Source organism: Podarcis pityusensis, assembly GCF_964106645.2.
Source record: "Podarcis pityusensis genome assembly, chromosome: 6".
Lineage (NCBI taxonomy): Eukaryota > Metazoa > Chordata > Lepidosauria > Squamata > Lacertidae > Podarcis > Podarcis pityusensis.
This window is the reverse complement of record NC_138030.1, coordinates 47,092,061-47,109,376: the sequence shown is the minus strand read 5'-3', so window position 1 is coordinate 47,109,376 and position 17,316 is coordinate 47,092,061. Positions and strand designations below refer to the sequence as shown.

Sequence of the window (17,316 nt, the reverse complement as noted above, 5' to 3'; positions counted from 1 at the left end):
ACCCAACAAATTAACTCATTAAAGCACCCTCAATCTGATGCCCGCCAGATATTGGGAGTTGTAATCCAAAACATCTGGAGGGCATCAGGTTGGAGAAGACTGCATCAAAGGTTACAGTCCTGCTGCTAATGACTGTCCATATTGGGGTATCTTATCATGCATCTCTCTGTAGTCATAAGCACAATTTCACAGGCATTCTGTTCTGGTTATCGTCAAGTGTGGAGTATCTCTTGTAGAGCTATGCAGGGCCTGTGAAATCTGGTGAAGATTTCAACATGCAGCAGAGGGTGCATACTTTCAAGTGTGAGCACGCGTACACACACACACACACACACACACACACACACAAACTAGAGCAGGGATCCTAGTGCAGCACCTGTGAGTTCAGGGGCACCTTGAGGTTTTCCTCTCATGCCCATGAAACCTCTGAGCTCCCACACAGACTGGCCCCTTGGCCAGTAGGTGGTGAAGGTGGCAACCTTTATGCCCTTTCAAAAGTTGAGAGAGCTGAAGGTGGAAGTTTGAAAAGGGACACTCTTTCCAACTTCCTCTTTCAGCTCTATGTGCTTTTCAAGACTCAGATCAATTCTACTGGAACTGACTTTAACCCAAGACCCTTGGAGAAGCAAAATGTGTCTGCATGTATGCTTCTGTCTGTCTACGTTAGGGGACAGTTGTGACCAGAGGGGATGATACCCATAGCACTCACTCAAAAACAGTGTAAGAAAATGTAAATCCATTAATTAGGTGTACTGTATCTATTTATAATCTCTGAACAAATTACACTGAGATTTAGTATAAAATGAGAATGGAAAATATGCATTGTAATTATATATGCACTTTTATTGTTGTTTTTTCTCTCCTTCAGTTTTTCTTTTCTCTTTAATATTATATGTTATGTATTCTGTATTTGTATAGTATATGAAAGAATAAAATTGAAGGGGAGAAAAAAGGAAGAACGAAAACTCATATGTTCCCATGAGCCTAAGAAGGTTGAGAAGCACTGTGCTAGACTGTCTGTGTACCCTGCTGTACAGAGGGCAGGACTCCTATGTTAAGGGTCCCGGTCATCCTCTATTGAAAGCCCTGCCCAAGTTCAGTTTAGAGAAAAGACCCATAGGAAGGGAGAACAGGGCCTTGAAGTTGTTCATCCACAGATAGCTCCCCCACGGCAGACTGAACAGCAGACAACATCCCGGTCACCCGGCCACAGTCTACCCTTCTATGGTGAGATGTATGGTATTTTTACTTGAATTACAGTAATTATTTCTAAATTTGCAGCTGTACCTATAAATTAGCATATGCAAACCAGTGTGGTCTCCCTAACATACAAACACACAAACACCTGACAAGAACCTTAGCAATGGAGGCATAAAGAAAGGGGTAGAAATGAAAGAATGCATATCATTCTGCCACTAGATAACCTTTGATCAAAGGTTACAACAGATTTCAAGGCATGGCAGAGAACAATAAGGAAGACTATCATTTTACGTGAAGGTCTGCAATGGTAACATGATGACAGGTACATTAAAATAGAAAAAGCATCTAATGTGTGGATCTGGCTACGTGCAAGCAGAATTTTATGGGCAGATGCTATTTTATCCCCAGTAAGATGTTTGGGGTCAGGAAGGGTCCAGTTGCAGAGGTCACAGAGTTGTGTTTGTTGGCATGGTCCGAATCACTCTTCTCCTTAGCTCCAACACAATTCCCTGCAAAGCAGGTAATCATGACCAAGGTCTTGTGCATATGTGCAGTTTCTCTTGAGGTCCACTTCACATGGTGTGGAAAACACTTTGGCCTGGGAGGAAGTGGGAGCCCCAGTGTGTGGACTGTCAGATTTCCTACAGCTTTTGAGGATGGCTTCCCATGTAAATAGTTTCCATCACAGGAGTGTTTTGGCAAGACCATTCTAAAAACATTGAGCAAAAGCGGGGGGGGGGGGGATTAAACGAGTCTGCTTCTGAGAAAGCTTCAAAATATGTGGGTCTTTCCTGCTGATAGTCTCAAAGTGTGGTTCCCAAGCTTTCAGTCAGGTCAGAAGGCCTGCATCTTAGAAAATGAGTCTTGCAATGTCAGCAAATATAATTTGTAAATGGTTAGATACATGTCTATTTCATTGCCAAGAACAGTTTCTGGGAAAACCTTGGAAGCTAAGTGCACAACATAACTTGAGAATGAGATGACTATTCTGTAAATGAGTTCTGCAACAAAATGGTGCAGTGCGAAATGCTGCTGTCAAGATGCTAGCTGCTCCACTCTTCCCCTTCCTTATTTTTTCATCCATGACATCTTGTTCTAGAATCAGTGGAGGCTTTGTTTTTTCCTATGTAAATCTGCACACCATCTAGATCTTCTCCTTCTTCTTTTTGCCCCTGAAAAGTACTTCTTGAGAATCTAGTTTCATTCCAAATATAAAAGCTTATTGTAGATTGATTTGGCATTACTCTGCACTGTGCTCATTTGAAAACAGATGTAGGCAGTTCTGGCAATCGGAGATGTATCTACACCTGCCCAATGATGCTGAGGGTGGGCATATACCAGGATCGTAATCACTGCTCCCTTCTCCATTCACCTGGGGCACGTACAGGGAGGAAAAGGTGTGGATGACCTAATCAAGGGGAAAGTTTTCAAACATTTATCAAACAACCACAGCCACCCTTGTGGACAGCAGGATCTAATCAATCTAGATTGACAGCAGCATGATGAGGACAAGCATGAACTATTCCAGAATGAGAAAAACTACTTTTTGTGCTGAACATAAGAAAGAGAGCAAATCATTCTATTTTATTTTGGCAGATTGTGTTACCCCGTATATTCCCACTTGGCTGCTTCAATATGCAGAACTGAACATGTTACAGGTGCCACATAATATTCATTCCACACTTCTCAGAAATCATTTTTTTTTGGGGGGGGGGCATCACCTAAACTTTGAAACTCACTGCCTATTGACATTAGGCAGACACCTTTGCTGTCTTATTTAAGCACCTGCTTAAAACATTGTTGTTTAGGCAAGCATATCAAGACATGTTAAAGTTACCTGTGTTTTATCACTTTTTAGCAACCGTTGATTTTAATTATCTTTGAATGTTTTAAAATACCCATATTTTAATCGAGAACTTGAAGGTTTTATTTTATATTCTCTTAAACCACTTAGAAGTTTTCTGGCAATCAAGAGGTACCTTTTGTTAAATGAATAAATCAATCAATCTACTCTTTTATTCCATTCTGTTCTAAGTTCTGTGTTTCCGTTCTCATAGAAGGAGACTCTCCACCACCACCTGCCCCACTGCCGTGGTCTTGGGGTTGTTGCTTTCTACTTCCTTTGAGCTTTGAGGTTCAGAGCTTGCCAACCAGAGGGGCAACTTGTGAAATAAACAGCGGATCTAAAATAACAAAAAGGAAGTGGTTTTAACGTGAGTGCAGTAATTTCTCATCCTTTCCTGCCCATTGCCAGTAGCAGATGTGAGGTTAGATGGGCAGTTGCTCTGCTCCAATTGACTTGATGGCATAGTTTTACAAAGTCAGAAAGGTAGAAGAAAAGCTACAAGGATGGGTATTTGAGGTGGAAAGGGAGCAAAAGAAGATCTTGTGAGTGGGAGGCTACAGCCTTTGCTACAAGCCTGCTGAAGAGGCAGTAGGTGGAGAGTTGCCATATCAGTGTGGGGTTTCTCTTAGGAACAGAAGTCCTGAATGCATTTGCAGCTGATCCTTGTATGTACCAAGGTTTCAAACCATGCTAGTCCACTGCACATCTACAGAGCTGTGAAGAATGACCCTAAATCCAGTGCAGACTTCACAATCCCTGTGCACTTGGCTTCCCACATTGAATGCAAGGGGAATGCTACAGCCTCCAGCAAAACAAAAGTAACACTCACTGTGCAGAGAAATGTCTAGAGAATACTTGAATAAAGAAGAAAGGAAGCAAGACGAGTTTGGAACCTGAGTAACATTCTTCACCCACATCTCCTTTCTGACTCACCAGGATACAGTATTTAGAAGTGTTAGATTCTTCAGTCTGGTCTCTGGGGAGCCCCGGGCCATCTCAAGGGTTTTGCTGCCCTCTTCTGGGGCCTTCCAGAGGTTCTTCAAGGCGTCCCAGGAGCAAGGCTGATGCCTCCTTCCACCTCCAAGATCCCTGACCCAAGCACTCCCAATGCCTGTAAAATTGCTTCCAAGCAATAGGCTGGCTGTGAGTCCTAGGTTGCAGAGGATAGTCCTCTGTTTGTTGAGGTCAAGGCTAGTTTACAGATCAGGAACCATGAGAAGGGAAAGCAGAGGCCTTGATGTTGCCCACTGAGGTGACTGAGCAAGCCCACAGCTCACCTAGTCATGGTCTTGGTGAGGTGCATTCTATTTTTATTTAAATAATATTAATTCTTTCTAAATCTGCAAATCTGGATTGTCTCTTTGTCCTTTTTGAGGAGATGCATTTCTTTTCTCGCTGGCAATATGTAAGTGGCCACCTGACTGAGTAAGTTTGCTTAGGACTGTTCTGCACAAGCGTATTTTTGATGCAGTGCATATTTTATTTCTGGGAAAGTATGGCAAGTTCATGCATATTCTCTAGCGTGTGGCCTCCAGAAAGTTGCATATGAGGAAATGTGGCCCCTAGGCTGACCTCTGCTCTAGGTAGTTATGTTGTTAGAAGGAGATAGATGGATGAACCTAAGAAGGTCCGATGAAACAGATGTGCACTTTCCAGGCATCTCTGTTGCCTTTTCAGAGTATAAAAAAGAGGCCCCCCCCCCCTAAATTAGGACCTGTATTAGGAAGTTGCCTGGAACCAAGTCAATGTGTTTGTCTCTGTAGCTCACTGTTATCTGTTCTGACTGGCAGTTGCCCTCCAGGGTCTCAAGCAGAAGTCTTTGACTTCCCACCTCAGGGATGGGGAACCTGTGGCCTTCCAGATGTGGTTGGATTCCAGCTCCCATCAGCTCTAGCCAACATGGCCAATGGTTAGGGATGATGGGAGTTATAATCCAATAACAGCTGGAAGGCACCAAATTCTTTGTAGTAGCTGATTCTTCTAAGATGAAATACCAGGGATTAAATTGGGGGATTTTGGCATGCAAAGCACTTGCTCTTCCACAGAACTATAATCCCTTCCTGTATTTTACTGTTTGAGATTACATTGAGAAGTAGTCTGTCAACTTCTCACAATGTTTTGATAACATCAGCAAGCGGGGAGGGAGGACTCAGAAGTCTTACCTCTCATATCCTGTGATGATGATGTGCCACAGTTGTTATGGTGGACTCAGGTGACATCACAAACCATGTAATGAGCAGTCAAGTATTTCCATAGGTGGTTGTGCTGGTGGGTTGCTGGTGGCCAGAATTCCCTAGTAAGCTCAAGGCAGGATGAAGAAATACTACGATCTGGTAACTAAAAAAAATGTGTTAACTGCAGCTACAGGAGCTACAGCCATCTATCTGGTGTCCAAGACTCTCCTATCAATGTTCAGAAGTCCCCCCTACAACCCGGATCAAATGAATTTTGCCAGTGAGTCAAATGGGATATAGGGAGATGATGACGCATTCTCACACCACATGTTTGTTGTTGTTGTTGTTTGTTGTTGTTCCAGAAGGGTCATGGCCATATAGCACATCATCCATCCATCCATCCATCCATCCATCCAGCACATTCATTCTGTTTATGAGATACCTAATAAAACAAATTATCAATGTGCCATGCAGATAAAAAAAGAAGAGAATAAAACATAATGATAAAACCATACTAAAATAAAACAGCAATAAGTTTAAGAGAGATCCTGGTGGAATCTACACACACATTTTAAAAAAAGCTGTGAAAATGCTTTTTTAAAAAAGGTTTTGAAAAATAAATTGAATTTGGCATAGCTCACTGTTGCCATCTAGTGTCACAGTTGTATATTGCACTTTACAACACATTTAAAATGTTTTATTTGCAGCTGTATAGCTGAGTCCCCAGTGTAAAAAAGAAAAGAAAAAAGTATTCAGCACAGTAAAATACTATATACAACACATAACTAAAACAACCATCACATATCTACATTAGAACCACCAATTGGATAGCTGGGGCTCAAAACTAAATCTTATAAACCCAGGTCTGGGCGAGGAAAATGTTAGCCAGACACCAAAGAGACAGCAATGTGGGCACCAGGCATGCTTCCCTAGGGAGAACATATCCTAGGCCCCCGGGAGAGCATTCTAGTGTCTGGGGGCACTACCTCTAGTGGCCCCCCTCCAAACTTCAGATTGAAAGGGCACACAGAGAAGGATGTTTGTAGATTACCTTAGGGTTTGGGTTTGGGCAGGTAAATACAGACGGTACTGAAGTCCCAACCCGTCATTGTCCAGGAACTAATCATACATTCCCTTCATCGTTGACTCTTCACTCCAGTTGTGCGGTTAATGATGGCACATTTTTGTCTTTCTGTAACTCTATTTCCTGACAGGTAATCATGTTAGTGTGCTGCAGAAGGGGGTAGAAAAAAAAATATGTGGCCCCTCAAACTAATAAATCTACCATGGCATAGGTTTCAATGCACTGCAGTCCACTATTTCAGATTCATGAAGTGTTTCTCCAAGTTAGGTAGCTACCAACAGAAAGTAACTCTGGCACCCATACACATCTAGGTTTCTTCAGAACAGCTGCTTGAGGCAACACACATGAGCTTTGTGAAACAGCCTGCTCTATGCAGATTGCAGGACTGGTGGTATCAGCACAGAGAACCCCCATGCCAACTGGATAATCCAATGCCCCTTGAGATGTTGTTGGACTCCCAACTCCTAGCAACTCCAGCCAGAACGGCTAATGGTTGGGGGTGATGATGACGGTGGTGATTTATCAAATTTTTATAATAATGGTTAGGGATGATGGAGTTTGCAGTCTAACGACATCTGGAAGGCCACAGGTCCCCCAGCCATGCTTTATTGAAATGTCCACAGAAGCTTCCTGCCACTTCTGTTGCACTGATGCAGAAATGCAGGAAGTTCTGGATCAAAAATGTCCGTAAGTTGTCCTAATTCACCTCTGGATTATTGCTTCTAGATCTAGCCGTTGAGTATTATCCAGCTCCATCTGCAAGAGCAAATGTTCCTGGAGAGCTCAGGAGACTCCTGCTGTCTCTCAGCCCAAACTTAGATGACAACTCCAAGAGGACAACACTTCATACCATCACTCAGTGTATCTATCTGAAGGAATCAGAGGTGAAAGTCAAAAGTTGCAGGGCACAGATGCAACACGCAATATCAAGCCTGATTAGTGCAGTTGGCTCCTGTTCAGCATTATCATATTCCTCTAGTGATCAATGTGGCTTCATCCCCAGTATCTTTCAAGCCAAACATTAAGGTGCCGCCTTGCACTGAGAAAAACTAGGCAGGAGTTTCAGCAGAAGCTGAAAGCTGCATACAAGACACAGACTGTGAAGGCTGGGAATCTATAGCTGAACTGGCCCTACTTGAGAGTATCATTCTCTGGTTGGGGAAGTATTTTAGAGTTAACCCCCCCGACTGTTTGATGCTTGCTCTGCTATGGAAATCCTATTTGGTTCAGCATAGCTTTGTAGATTCAGAAAGCCTGCAGGTAGGCTGACAGGGCTCACCATTTGGCGAGGTCCCACCCCTAATATTAGCTAATATTAATTCTGTGGTTTTTGTTTGTTTGTTTTTAAAAAATCAACAGCAAGGTAGCTTGAGCCTTGCAAGAGCAAATGCAGCTTCCCCATTGTGGACTATGGAACACTATTGAGCCCACTATGCCTATGGAACCCTTGGCCCGCAAGAGGAGCTCTGTGCATGTGTGGAGCTCAAACTGGGCAGCTGATTGGGGGCATTTAAAAACAACAACAACACCCTGTTTCTGCTTCAGTGCACCTTCAGTGCATTATTTTTAATGAATCAAAACTGGTTGAGATTCTCCAAAACATAATGCTGGCCCCAAAAGGCACATTGTCCCCTTAATACATGTTTAACTCCGGGTACATAGGGAATAACTACAGTACCCATAGCAAAATAGGAATATTCCTGGGACCAATGGGAAACCAGAGTATAACTTCTGAGCACATAAGAGTCCTTTGCAGCGACCACTTGTTCCTTCTACCTTTCTCTAGGAAAGTTACATGCTAAGCAACAGTGTGCATATTATAGCTCCAATGACACTCCAGGAGTAGATAATAGCAACTGAGGGGGGAGCACTTAACCCTTTTCTTCCCCTGCTACTGACCTGCTTCAAATTGCCCTCCCCACTGGCTTTTCTCCCTGTCTAGTTTCAAATGTATGCTTGCCAATGCATTGGTGTTGCTAGTCAGAGGTATCAGCCCTTGATTAAATTCCATGTCCCAGTGGAATAGCTGTTTCTTCCATTTTGACTCTTAAGATTCAGAAAGTGGGCTGGGCTGGTAAACACTTGGGTTAAGTCATAAGTGCCACAATATCTGAAATCCCATTGTGAAATCTAGCCCGGGATTAAGTGCTGATGAAAATTCATTACATCTCTTGCCAGTTACACCACCACCTAGACTGAACCATCAGGTTCAGCATCTTGGCAACAAGGTGTTGTGTGAACATGAAATGTGCGGAGCACTCTAATTCAGGTGGCCTCAGTTCAGGCATATTCACATCTGATAATCTGCTTCTTGCTTTCTAGGCAAATGCTTGCACCAATGATGACATTAGATTGGTGGCATTATTCCTGGATGACGGAGACAAAGCCGTCAAAACGGAGGCACTGCATGCCCTCAAAGCTTTCACTGTTGTCTGGAGGTTCAAAATCAAAATCCAGGTAACCACTTAGGGAAACTGTGCAAAAAAAACCTCTAGTGCATCTGAAGTTCTTACCCTAGATCATTTCTAGAAGGCTTCATCTATTAACAATGCAGGAAAACAGCTTTTAAGGTTTTCTCAACTGTCATGCCCTCCATATGCCTTTCTTCCTCAGCATACTTTTAATATTAATTTGGTCTGTTTCATTTCTGCTGCTGATTTTATGTCGATTGTTCATATGTTTTGCCTATTTTTATTTTACTGTTTTAAAATTCTTTTTGTAAGCTGCCTTTCAGATTTTTAAGGGAAATACCTATAAGAAAGAGATGTGGGTGGCGCTGTGGGTTAAACCACAGAGCCTAGGACTTGCCGATCAGAAGGTCGGTGGTTCAAATCCCCGCGATGGGGTGAGTTCCCGTTGCTCAGTCCCTGCTCCTGCCAACCTAGCAGTTCGAAAGCATGTCAAAGTGCAAGTAGATAAATAGGTACCACTCCGGTGGGAAGGTAAACGGCGTTTCCGTGCACTGCTCTGGTTCGCCAGAAGTGGCATAGTCATGCTGGCCACATGACCCGGAAACTGTACGCCGGCTCCCTTGGCCAATAAAGCGAGATGAGCGCTGCTACCCCAGAGTCGGCCACAACTGGACCTAATGGTCAGGGGTCCCTTTACCTTTACCTTTACCTATAAGAAATAAAATAAACAAAGACTGGGAGCGAGAAGGTTCAGTGCCCTGTCTCTGTAAGGCAGAAACATAGGAGTATAAGAATAGTCCTGCTGGCTCAGGAAACTGACCCATCTGGTCCAGCATCCTGTTCTCACAGTGGCCGACCAGATGCCTGTGGCAAACCCTCAAGCAGGACCTGAGCACAAGAATTCTCCCCTTTTTTGGTTTCCAGCAACTGGTATTCAGAAGCATCACTGCCTCCCAATGTGGAGGCAGTGCCTAGCTCTCATGGATACTAGCCATTGATAACCTTATCCTCTGCAGATTTGTCCAATGCTCTTCTAAAGGCAATTAAGTTGGTGGCCGCCACTGCCTCTGATGGCAAAATAGCTTTGCCTTTGCATGGAAGGGACTTACTGTATATATTAGGATAACGGCACAGGGAAAGGGTTAAACCCTCGACCCCCAGCACTGCAGCCCCAATCAAAATCTTAATACCCTCCACAGCTGCTTTTTACATGAAAAAAGAGGGTTCCTGTTCATGGATCCAAACTCTCCCTTATCATGTTTCATTTGGAGTTGCCCACAGGAAGTACATGAAATTAGTCAATTCTTCCTCAGCCCCCAATGGGGGAAAGACCATAGCTCAGCAGCAGAGCACCTGCCTTGCAGGCAGAAGGTCCCAGGTTCAATCCCAGAGGACCCAAAGTCAGACTGGAAGACACTCCCTGTCTGAAACACTGGAGAGCTGTTGCCAGTCAGTGTAGACATTATTGAGCTAGATGGGTCAGTGGGTCTGACTCAGTATAAAGCAGCTTTCTTGAATTCCCTATCAGTGGTGGACTTTGGGCTTTACAATCTCAGTGGTGCCTTGTGCAACACCAAAATTTGGCACCCACCCATTGTTTGTCATTGTTGCAGCGCCTCCTGCAGGCGAACTGGTTGTGCTCCCCTAATCCGCCTCTGTCCCTATGTTTGCATGGAACTTTGGATTGTAGCAGCTGACATGATGTTAGGCTGCACAGACAACTGTGCTCTCTTTCTGCTTCCGTGAACCCAATGATTGGCTGGTATGCAATTTAGTTTTTACTCAGAATAAACCTGTTGAAATGAACGGACTTTGTCATGCTCATATCAGTGGGTCTAACCTGAGTAAAACTTAGCTGAATCTCACCCATGATTTTTAGTGAATCAAAACTGGATTAGTCTCACCAATGTTTGGCATCTTGAGCCCCGACGGAGCACTGTTTTTGTCCCGTGCATGTTAGAACTACAAGGGCACTTAAAAAAGAGCAATTCCACCCATCACCACCAGAGGACACCTTACCCACTGAACATAAGACACTGCTTTGTGTTTCGTCCTTGTCTTCATTCACATTTTAAAATTTCATTTTGAATGGGCAGAGTCGTTGCAACGGGCTGAGGTTGTCCTCAGCTGCAGCCATAACTGAAACCCGAATTCTGGGCCAGGGGAAGCAAAAGGCTTTGTTAAAAACAAATTATGGGGATTTGGAGCATTTTGACTTCTTTTGCGTAATCCGTTCTGCCTGTAGTGTTTAATTTCTTGCAGAATGTGAAACATTTCGCAAGGACTAGGCTGGCAGAGCGTGAGGAAGGAAGGGAATGAAAGCGGGTGGAGTGAAACATTAACTGTGGTGGACCATAATGACTGGAAACTAAAGTTGCAATGCTAGACGCACTAACTTGGGAGTAAGCCCCCTAAATTCAGTGGACCTTACTTCCGGGTAGACATACATAGGTTGCTTGGGACCTGGTAATCCCCACTCAGCCAGGAAGCTCACTGGGTGACCCTGGGCCAGACCCTATCTCTCAGCTTAACCAACCTCACAGGGCTGTTGTGAGGATAAACTGAAAGGGGAGAACCTATGGCTCCTCAGAGGAAAGGTGGAATAGAAATGTACTCAAAATAAAACAAAAATAAATAAATGCATAAAAATACATAATTAATTTTATTTAGTTCAACCCCCCCCCCACAAGACTCACAAAGCATCTCTGCCAGTACCTACAACATTTGCACCGAAATGTGCAACATGTACCAAGAAGTGAGGAGCTCTTGAGGCTCACATCTCCCAGAAGGCAACAGCCCTTGACCTCGAATACTAAAAATATAGGACGAGCTGTGATGACTGATGATTCAGTTGGTTAGAGGGTGATGCTGATAATGCCAAGGTAGCAGGTTCGATCCAGGTAAGGGGAAGCTGCATATTCCTGCATTGCAGTGGGTTGGGCTGTTAGATGACCCTCAGGATCCCTTCCAAGTATGATTCTATGATAATCAGTGGCGAAAGCAAATACATGCTGTGGGCATTGTAAGTCACTCTTTATCTGCTCCTTCCCACAGTTCTGAGCAGAAGCTGAAAAACAGGTACAGGGGGTGAGGTCTGGTCTGGATGATACCCTGATATCATCCAGATATTCATCATAGCCATAAAAGGACTATTTACACTTCACCCTGGATTGCTAGGAGGCGGTGGTGCCTCTAGGAGCCCTCTCAACAGAATGAGCCAGAGGCCTGAAGTGCTGCGGCAAAGACATCACCTTTTGAAGCACTCGTTGCCATCTGTGGGGTGGGGGCCTAACTGCCTGCAATACTGCTGAAGGGCAGAGTGCGAGTCTTTAAATTAAAATGCTGGTCTGCTTTCTGATGCAGGAATACGTTCCCAAGATTGTTGAGCTGGTGACTGGCTCCTGGGACCCCACCCTTCAGGTTGCTGGGTTGAGGCTGCTGAACGGGTTGAATATTCCAGACAACACCCACACTCTCCTGAGAGGGATGCTGCCGAACTTCCTGGAAATCCTTCTCATGGCAAACACTATGGCCAAGGTACAAAAAATCACAGGCAGGTACCTTCTCTTCCTCCTCAGGTACAGCGTTAGCCTGGAGTTGGGAAGTAGAACAGCTCTAGTAGTTCCTAGGAGGAAATGCTGATGACTAATATTTCACCTCTTTGCTAAATGAACCTTTTATTTATTACATGTGGGGTCTGCAACAAAATGTTGCAGCCTAGAGTGCCCCTGCTTGGAGTTCCAGTCACTACATTCCATTTCAGTCTCCCTGCACTCTGGGTTCCACTCACCCACTGGCAGCCTGCTTGTTCTATGGCCATTGAGTATGTACAGTCCTCACTGGGAGTTTTGTGGGCCCCTTCCCTCAGGATGTTTTTCTGTGTATTATTTTTGAATTTCTGCAAACTATGGGGACTTCTGCCACACACACCCAAGACTGCTGATACCTCCCTCTTGTTCCTGAATGGTTCTTTATTTGCTACATAATTGATGGCACTCACAGCCTGAACATCAGAAGTAGAGTGAGAAACAGGATCTATACCCTGACCTTTGATCAAATTATCAGTGTGGCTTTGGAGAGTAGTTGCCAGCTCAAGTAGAAAGCACTGGATAAACCAGTGGTCTGGTTCAGTCTATAAAGTGACTTGGCACATTCATATTTTTGTCTGAAATATTTCAGTATGCTTTCTCTAGGGTTTGTGTTACCCGAGTCCTCCAGTAAGTCCAGGCTACCTGATCATCCAAGGAGGGAAAGATCAATCTATTCTCAACTCTGAACTTACAGCCTCATTTTTTATTCTTGCTCAGAAACCCAAATCTGTTGAAGATCATGATGTAGCCTGGAAGGTTGCTCCCTTCAGCTGAAAGGAGCAAATGTCATCTTCCTTGCTCAGCGTGGCTCATCTCTTTGCTGCAGTTTGCCCCCAACCCCACTGCCCAACTAGAAAGCATTAATATTTTTTATTATAATTACTACTTTGCTTGCAAAGGGGGTCTAGTACCCACCAGTATCCACACACCCTGACATTCTCACTTGTTTGTTCAGGTGCAGGTTCTCAAGCTTCTTAGCACGCTGGCCCAGAAGGAAGACCTGCTGCATGACATCATGAATTGTCGGGTAAGGACTGCCCTTGTGCCTGCCAGCGTGAGAAAGCTTTGTATTGGGGTGGGGGATAAAGAATATCAGAAGGACAGAGGTTGGGAAAGGTCAGTGTTTTTTTCTAGAAAAAGAGGCTCCAGAACTCACCATGAACACCTCTTTTGTTCTCTTAGAATGGCAATGGCGCCCACCTGAGAGGTGCCAGAACTAAGATCTGGAGAGTTCTGGCTGAAAAAAAGCCCTGGGATGGCTGTTCTAGTTATAAGAATTCATTCAGACATAGGCATGAGAATACATGTTGCCCAGGGACTGCAACTAGGGAATCAATGCTGGCTCATTTGAAGCCACTTTGCATTCCAATGTACAAGAGCCAGCATCTGAACAGGAGCCAGAATCACATCCTTTGAAGGCGAACACCCTAGCCCACCCAATTTCTGCTCTGCCTGGAAGCAGCCACACCCTTTCATTGTTGAATATTGATATTAGAAATGTCAATCTTCTAACAGGCAATAGGTAATTCATTTTCTCAGAATTATTCCTTGTACAGTGGGCGGCGCCCATGTGAGACTGGTGCTATGGCCACCAGACCTTTTGCATGCTCCAAACAATCTGGCTGCCGTACGAGACCCTTTTGACATTATTCAGTTTTGCATGGACTCTTGTGTATGTGCTGAGCATGCACATACACAGATTCCCATGGTGGAGAAATAGGCCACATCTTCTTCTTTTAAATCCTTAGCCTCTCATAGGGAGACTTAGCTGAGAGGTTTAAGAAGTGCTGGAAAGCTGAAAGCATGGCTCCTCTGGCCTAAGGAGGAAACAGGACATGGCAGGAGTTCCTGGAAGCTCCAGCTAGGCTCATTTAGCCTGCCCAGGTGACTGAAGGATGCAGCCTCATCACACGGCAGATGGGAACTCTGTCAACAGGCTGGTTTCTTATGCATTAACCAAAAGGAGGAAATGTATCACCAACGAAAAAGAACAAGATGACAGGTTTTGCATAAATTCAGCAAATGCTAATTTATATGTATAGGTGCAAATTTTAAAATGGTTACAGTAATTTAAATGGAAACACAATACATGTCACCATAGTGGGGAAGACTGAACTTGGTGACCTGTGCTCATGCTCAGTCTGTGGTCCATGTGCTAAGAATTTAAGGGAACTTCCTGCTCTCCCATCATACGGTTCTTTGTCTTTAAACTAGACTTGGATTGGATAGACCTTTAACCAGAGGCTTGTCCTCTGTAGAGTAGAACATATGACCACGCATCCCCTAAATTAGGGTCCAGCTCTGGAGCAGAAACCCAGGAGGTCTTGGAACCAAGTTCAGGCTTTTAGTCTGGTGGCTCACTCTTTTACCATCGCTCACACCTGCCCCCACTGGCACGAAAGTTTCTCTGTTGCCACAGGAGTGTAGGGAGCTGCACCATGCTCAGGACTCTGTGTTCTGGTGCATGTAAAAATATCAGAACTTCTTGGTGGACAAAGGAAATAATGGCATCCTGCTGGTTGCAGCTGCTCCATTTCCTACAGCATCCCCAGTGACAGAGGTTGAGAGTGAGGGTTACTATTGTCATTAACTTCTTATTCACAGATCCACATGCATGGATCAGGGCCCTGTATGCCATCCACCCCCATCGTTCAGCCTGGACACTGAGGTCCAGCTCTGAGGGCCTCCTGGAGGTTCCCTCACTGCGAGATGTGAGGTTGCAGGGAACCAGGCAGAGGGCCTTCTCGGCGGTGGTGCCCACCCTGTGAAATGCCCTCCCATCAGATGTCAAGGAAATAAACAGCTATCTGACTTTTAGAAGACATCTGAAGGCAGCCCTGTATTGGGAAGTTTATAATGTTTTACATTTTATTATGTTTTTATATGTGTTGGAAGCTGCCCAGAGTGGCTGTGCAACACAGCCAGATGGGCGGGGTGTAAATAATAAAATTATTATTATCATCATCATGGGGATGAGGAGGAATGAGGGGAAGGAAGATGAGACATTGACTAAAGCCACTTGTGGTGTTTCTCCCCAAGACACCCGCCGAGTTCCTGAGCCTCTTCCAACCATCCCTGCCAGGGAACCTGCTCTATGAGATGTTAGTCTTTGTGGAGCGCCTCAGCGAAGGGCGCCTGTCCCCGCAGTACCAGTCGATGCAGTGGCAGTACAGCGACAACTCCCTTCACGAAACCATCTTTGGCAACAACTCCCGCCTCTCCGACCGCCTGCTTGCTCTCATCATCCACCCCGAGGAGGAGGTGCAGGCTCAGGCCTGCAAGGTCATCCTCAGCCTCCGGCTCAACAGGGAAGAGAGCAAGGTGGTCAGTGCCCTCCCCTTTGGGGCCAACATCAGTGTCCACCCCCTGGAATCAACGAGGATTAGCCAAGTCTCCAACCCCTCTGACCTGAGCAGCCACACTCTCGGTCCCAACAACGTCTCCTCTGAGCCCACCGGCACCAACGTCTCCTTTGACAGCACCCATGACAACAGTGGGCGTAGCTTCCACACCCTCCAAGGCACTGATGAGACTGGACACAGCTTCTATCCCCTTCCAAGAGCTGACCACAGCTTCCACCCCCTTGAGACCATCAGCAGCCACATTATTCAGGACCAAAGAGTCAACAGCTTCAATATTCCTCCAGCTTGCTATTCGGGTGAGAGTGACAACAGTGTTTAAAGGGCCCATTTCTAGACGAAAGAGCGAATGATAAAAGAGTTGGAGAAGAGATGACATCACCATTTGTCTCTCCCTATGTAAGGAAAAGGTCCGGGCATGTAAGCATTCAGGATCCTACCTTCTACCTAACAAAGCTTCTATGTGCATTAGAATCTGGAGTGTACTGATCATTTGCTCATTACTATCAATGTATGGTCTGCTGAACTTTGCTGCTCCAGTTCAAGGTTCAGAGTGCTCAGAAAATCAGGTCCATCCTAATGTCTGCCAGCCTGCACTCATGGTGGTCTCTGAAGGGGTGTCTCTAGAGTTAGGTTAGAAACATTAAGACCGTGCCAAAATAATGGGGAAAGTTGCCTGGAGAGAAAGATCTGGTGTGTTACTGAGAAACCAGTAGATAGTCAGTAGCTTTTATTGTTTATAACCAATGGTCATCACAATACAGTATGAGCACAAACCACACAACTACACAAGGAAAGACATTGCATGCGCCAGACCGGAACAAATCTACAATGTTCAAAATTTAGCAATGTTCCTTCTGGTCAGCATCTCTGGGTTTTGGCACTTGCACTATCCAGAAAGTTTGCCCTTATCTTTCTTGCCACTAATGCAAACTGTGCAGCCTATAGCACTTATCAACCTCTGCCAACAACCATTTAATTTTCAAATCATCTGGTTGACCTTCTAAGGCGATCTGAAAAGGGGAGATAAACTTAGCTCTGGGTCAATCATACAATAGGCAAAATAAAATATAATGTACTAGATCCTCAATATATATATGATCCACATATACAAAGGCTCTCTTTTACATATTTGTTAGTATATCTCCCAGCCAGAAATTCAGTAGGCATTGTCTGAAAACTGAGCTGGGTGAAAGCATGTCTTACCGGGGGGGTGGGGGTTGAGTTAATTCTCGCAAGTACATAGCCCTTTTGTGGTCTCTTTTAATTTTACTGTACCAAGTGGCGGATTTACAATTTTTTGTATATTCAAGGTCTTTTTTCCATCTTTGCCAAACACAATATCTCATATCTTGTGCTCAGGAGCATCTGACAGTATTACTGCTGGGGAGATTGAATAACTCTGCATCAGACCTCTACAAGATTTTAGCCAGCCTTCCCTTTTCTGCAAATCTGAAAAACAAGTTTGGGTTATGTGTTGCTCTGGCTGCAATGATATTTCCCCCCAGTACAAAATCATGGATTTGTGTATACAAGCCTTTATAGAGGGAAGACCCAATTCAGTCCTTAGTAGTGCTCCAGGTGTACTGTGTGGCAGTGCCAACATCACATCACATGCAGGAATTTATTTTGAAATACATCAAGTTCCTCCC

The 17,316-nt window shown here is 44.6% G+C and overlaps 1 protein-coding gene and 1 long non-coding RNA gene across 2 annotated transcripts in view; both read left to right on the top strand.

The window, feature by feature from the left end:
- The window catches only part of LOC308479711, a 41,776-nt gene extending 37,820 nt beyond the window's left edge, over positions 1-3,956 (top strand). Inside the window, exon 3 of the long non-coding RNA XR_013987798.1 lies at positions 3,258-3,956. This is a non-coding gene — a long non-coding RNA (uncharacterized lncRNA). The remainder of the gene's footprint in view (positions 1-3,257) is intronic.
- Positions 3,957-5,291: 1,335 nt separating this feature from the next.
- LOC308479694 (armadillo repeat-containing protein 12-like) lies at positions 5,292-16,138 on the top strand. Its single transcript, XM_081010485.1, has 6 exons — positions 5,292-5,500; positions 7,031-7,188; positions 8,627-8,761; positions 12,079-12,252; positions 13,261-13,332; positions 15,345-16,138. Exons 1-6 carry the CDS (start codon positions 5,359-5,361, stop codon positions 15,984-15,986), a joined length of 1,323 nt encoding a protein of 440 aa, XP_080866611.1. The 5' UTR covers positions 5,292-5,358; the 3' UTR covers positions 15,987-16,138.
- The last annotated feature ends 1,178 nt before the right edge of the window (positions 16,139-17,316 follow it).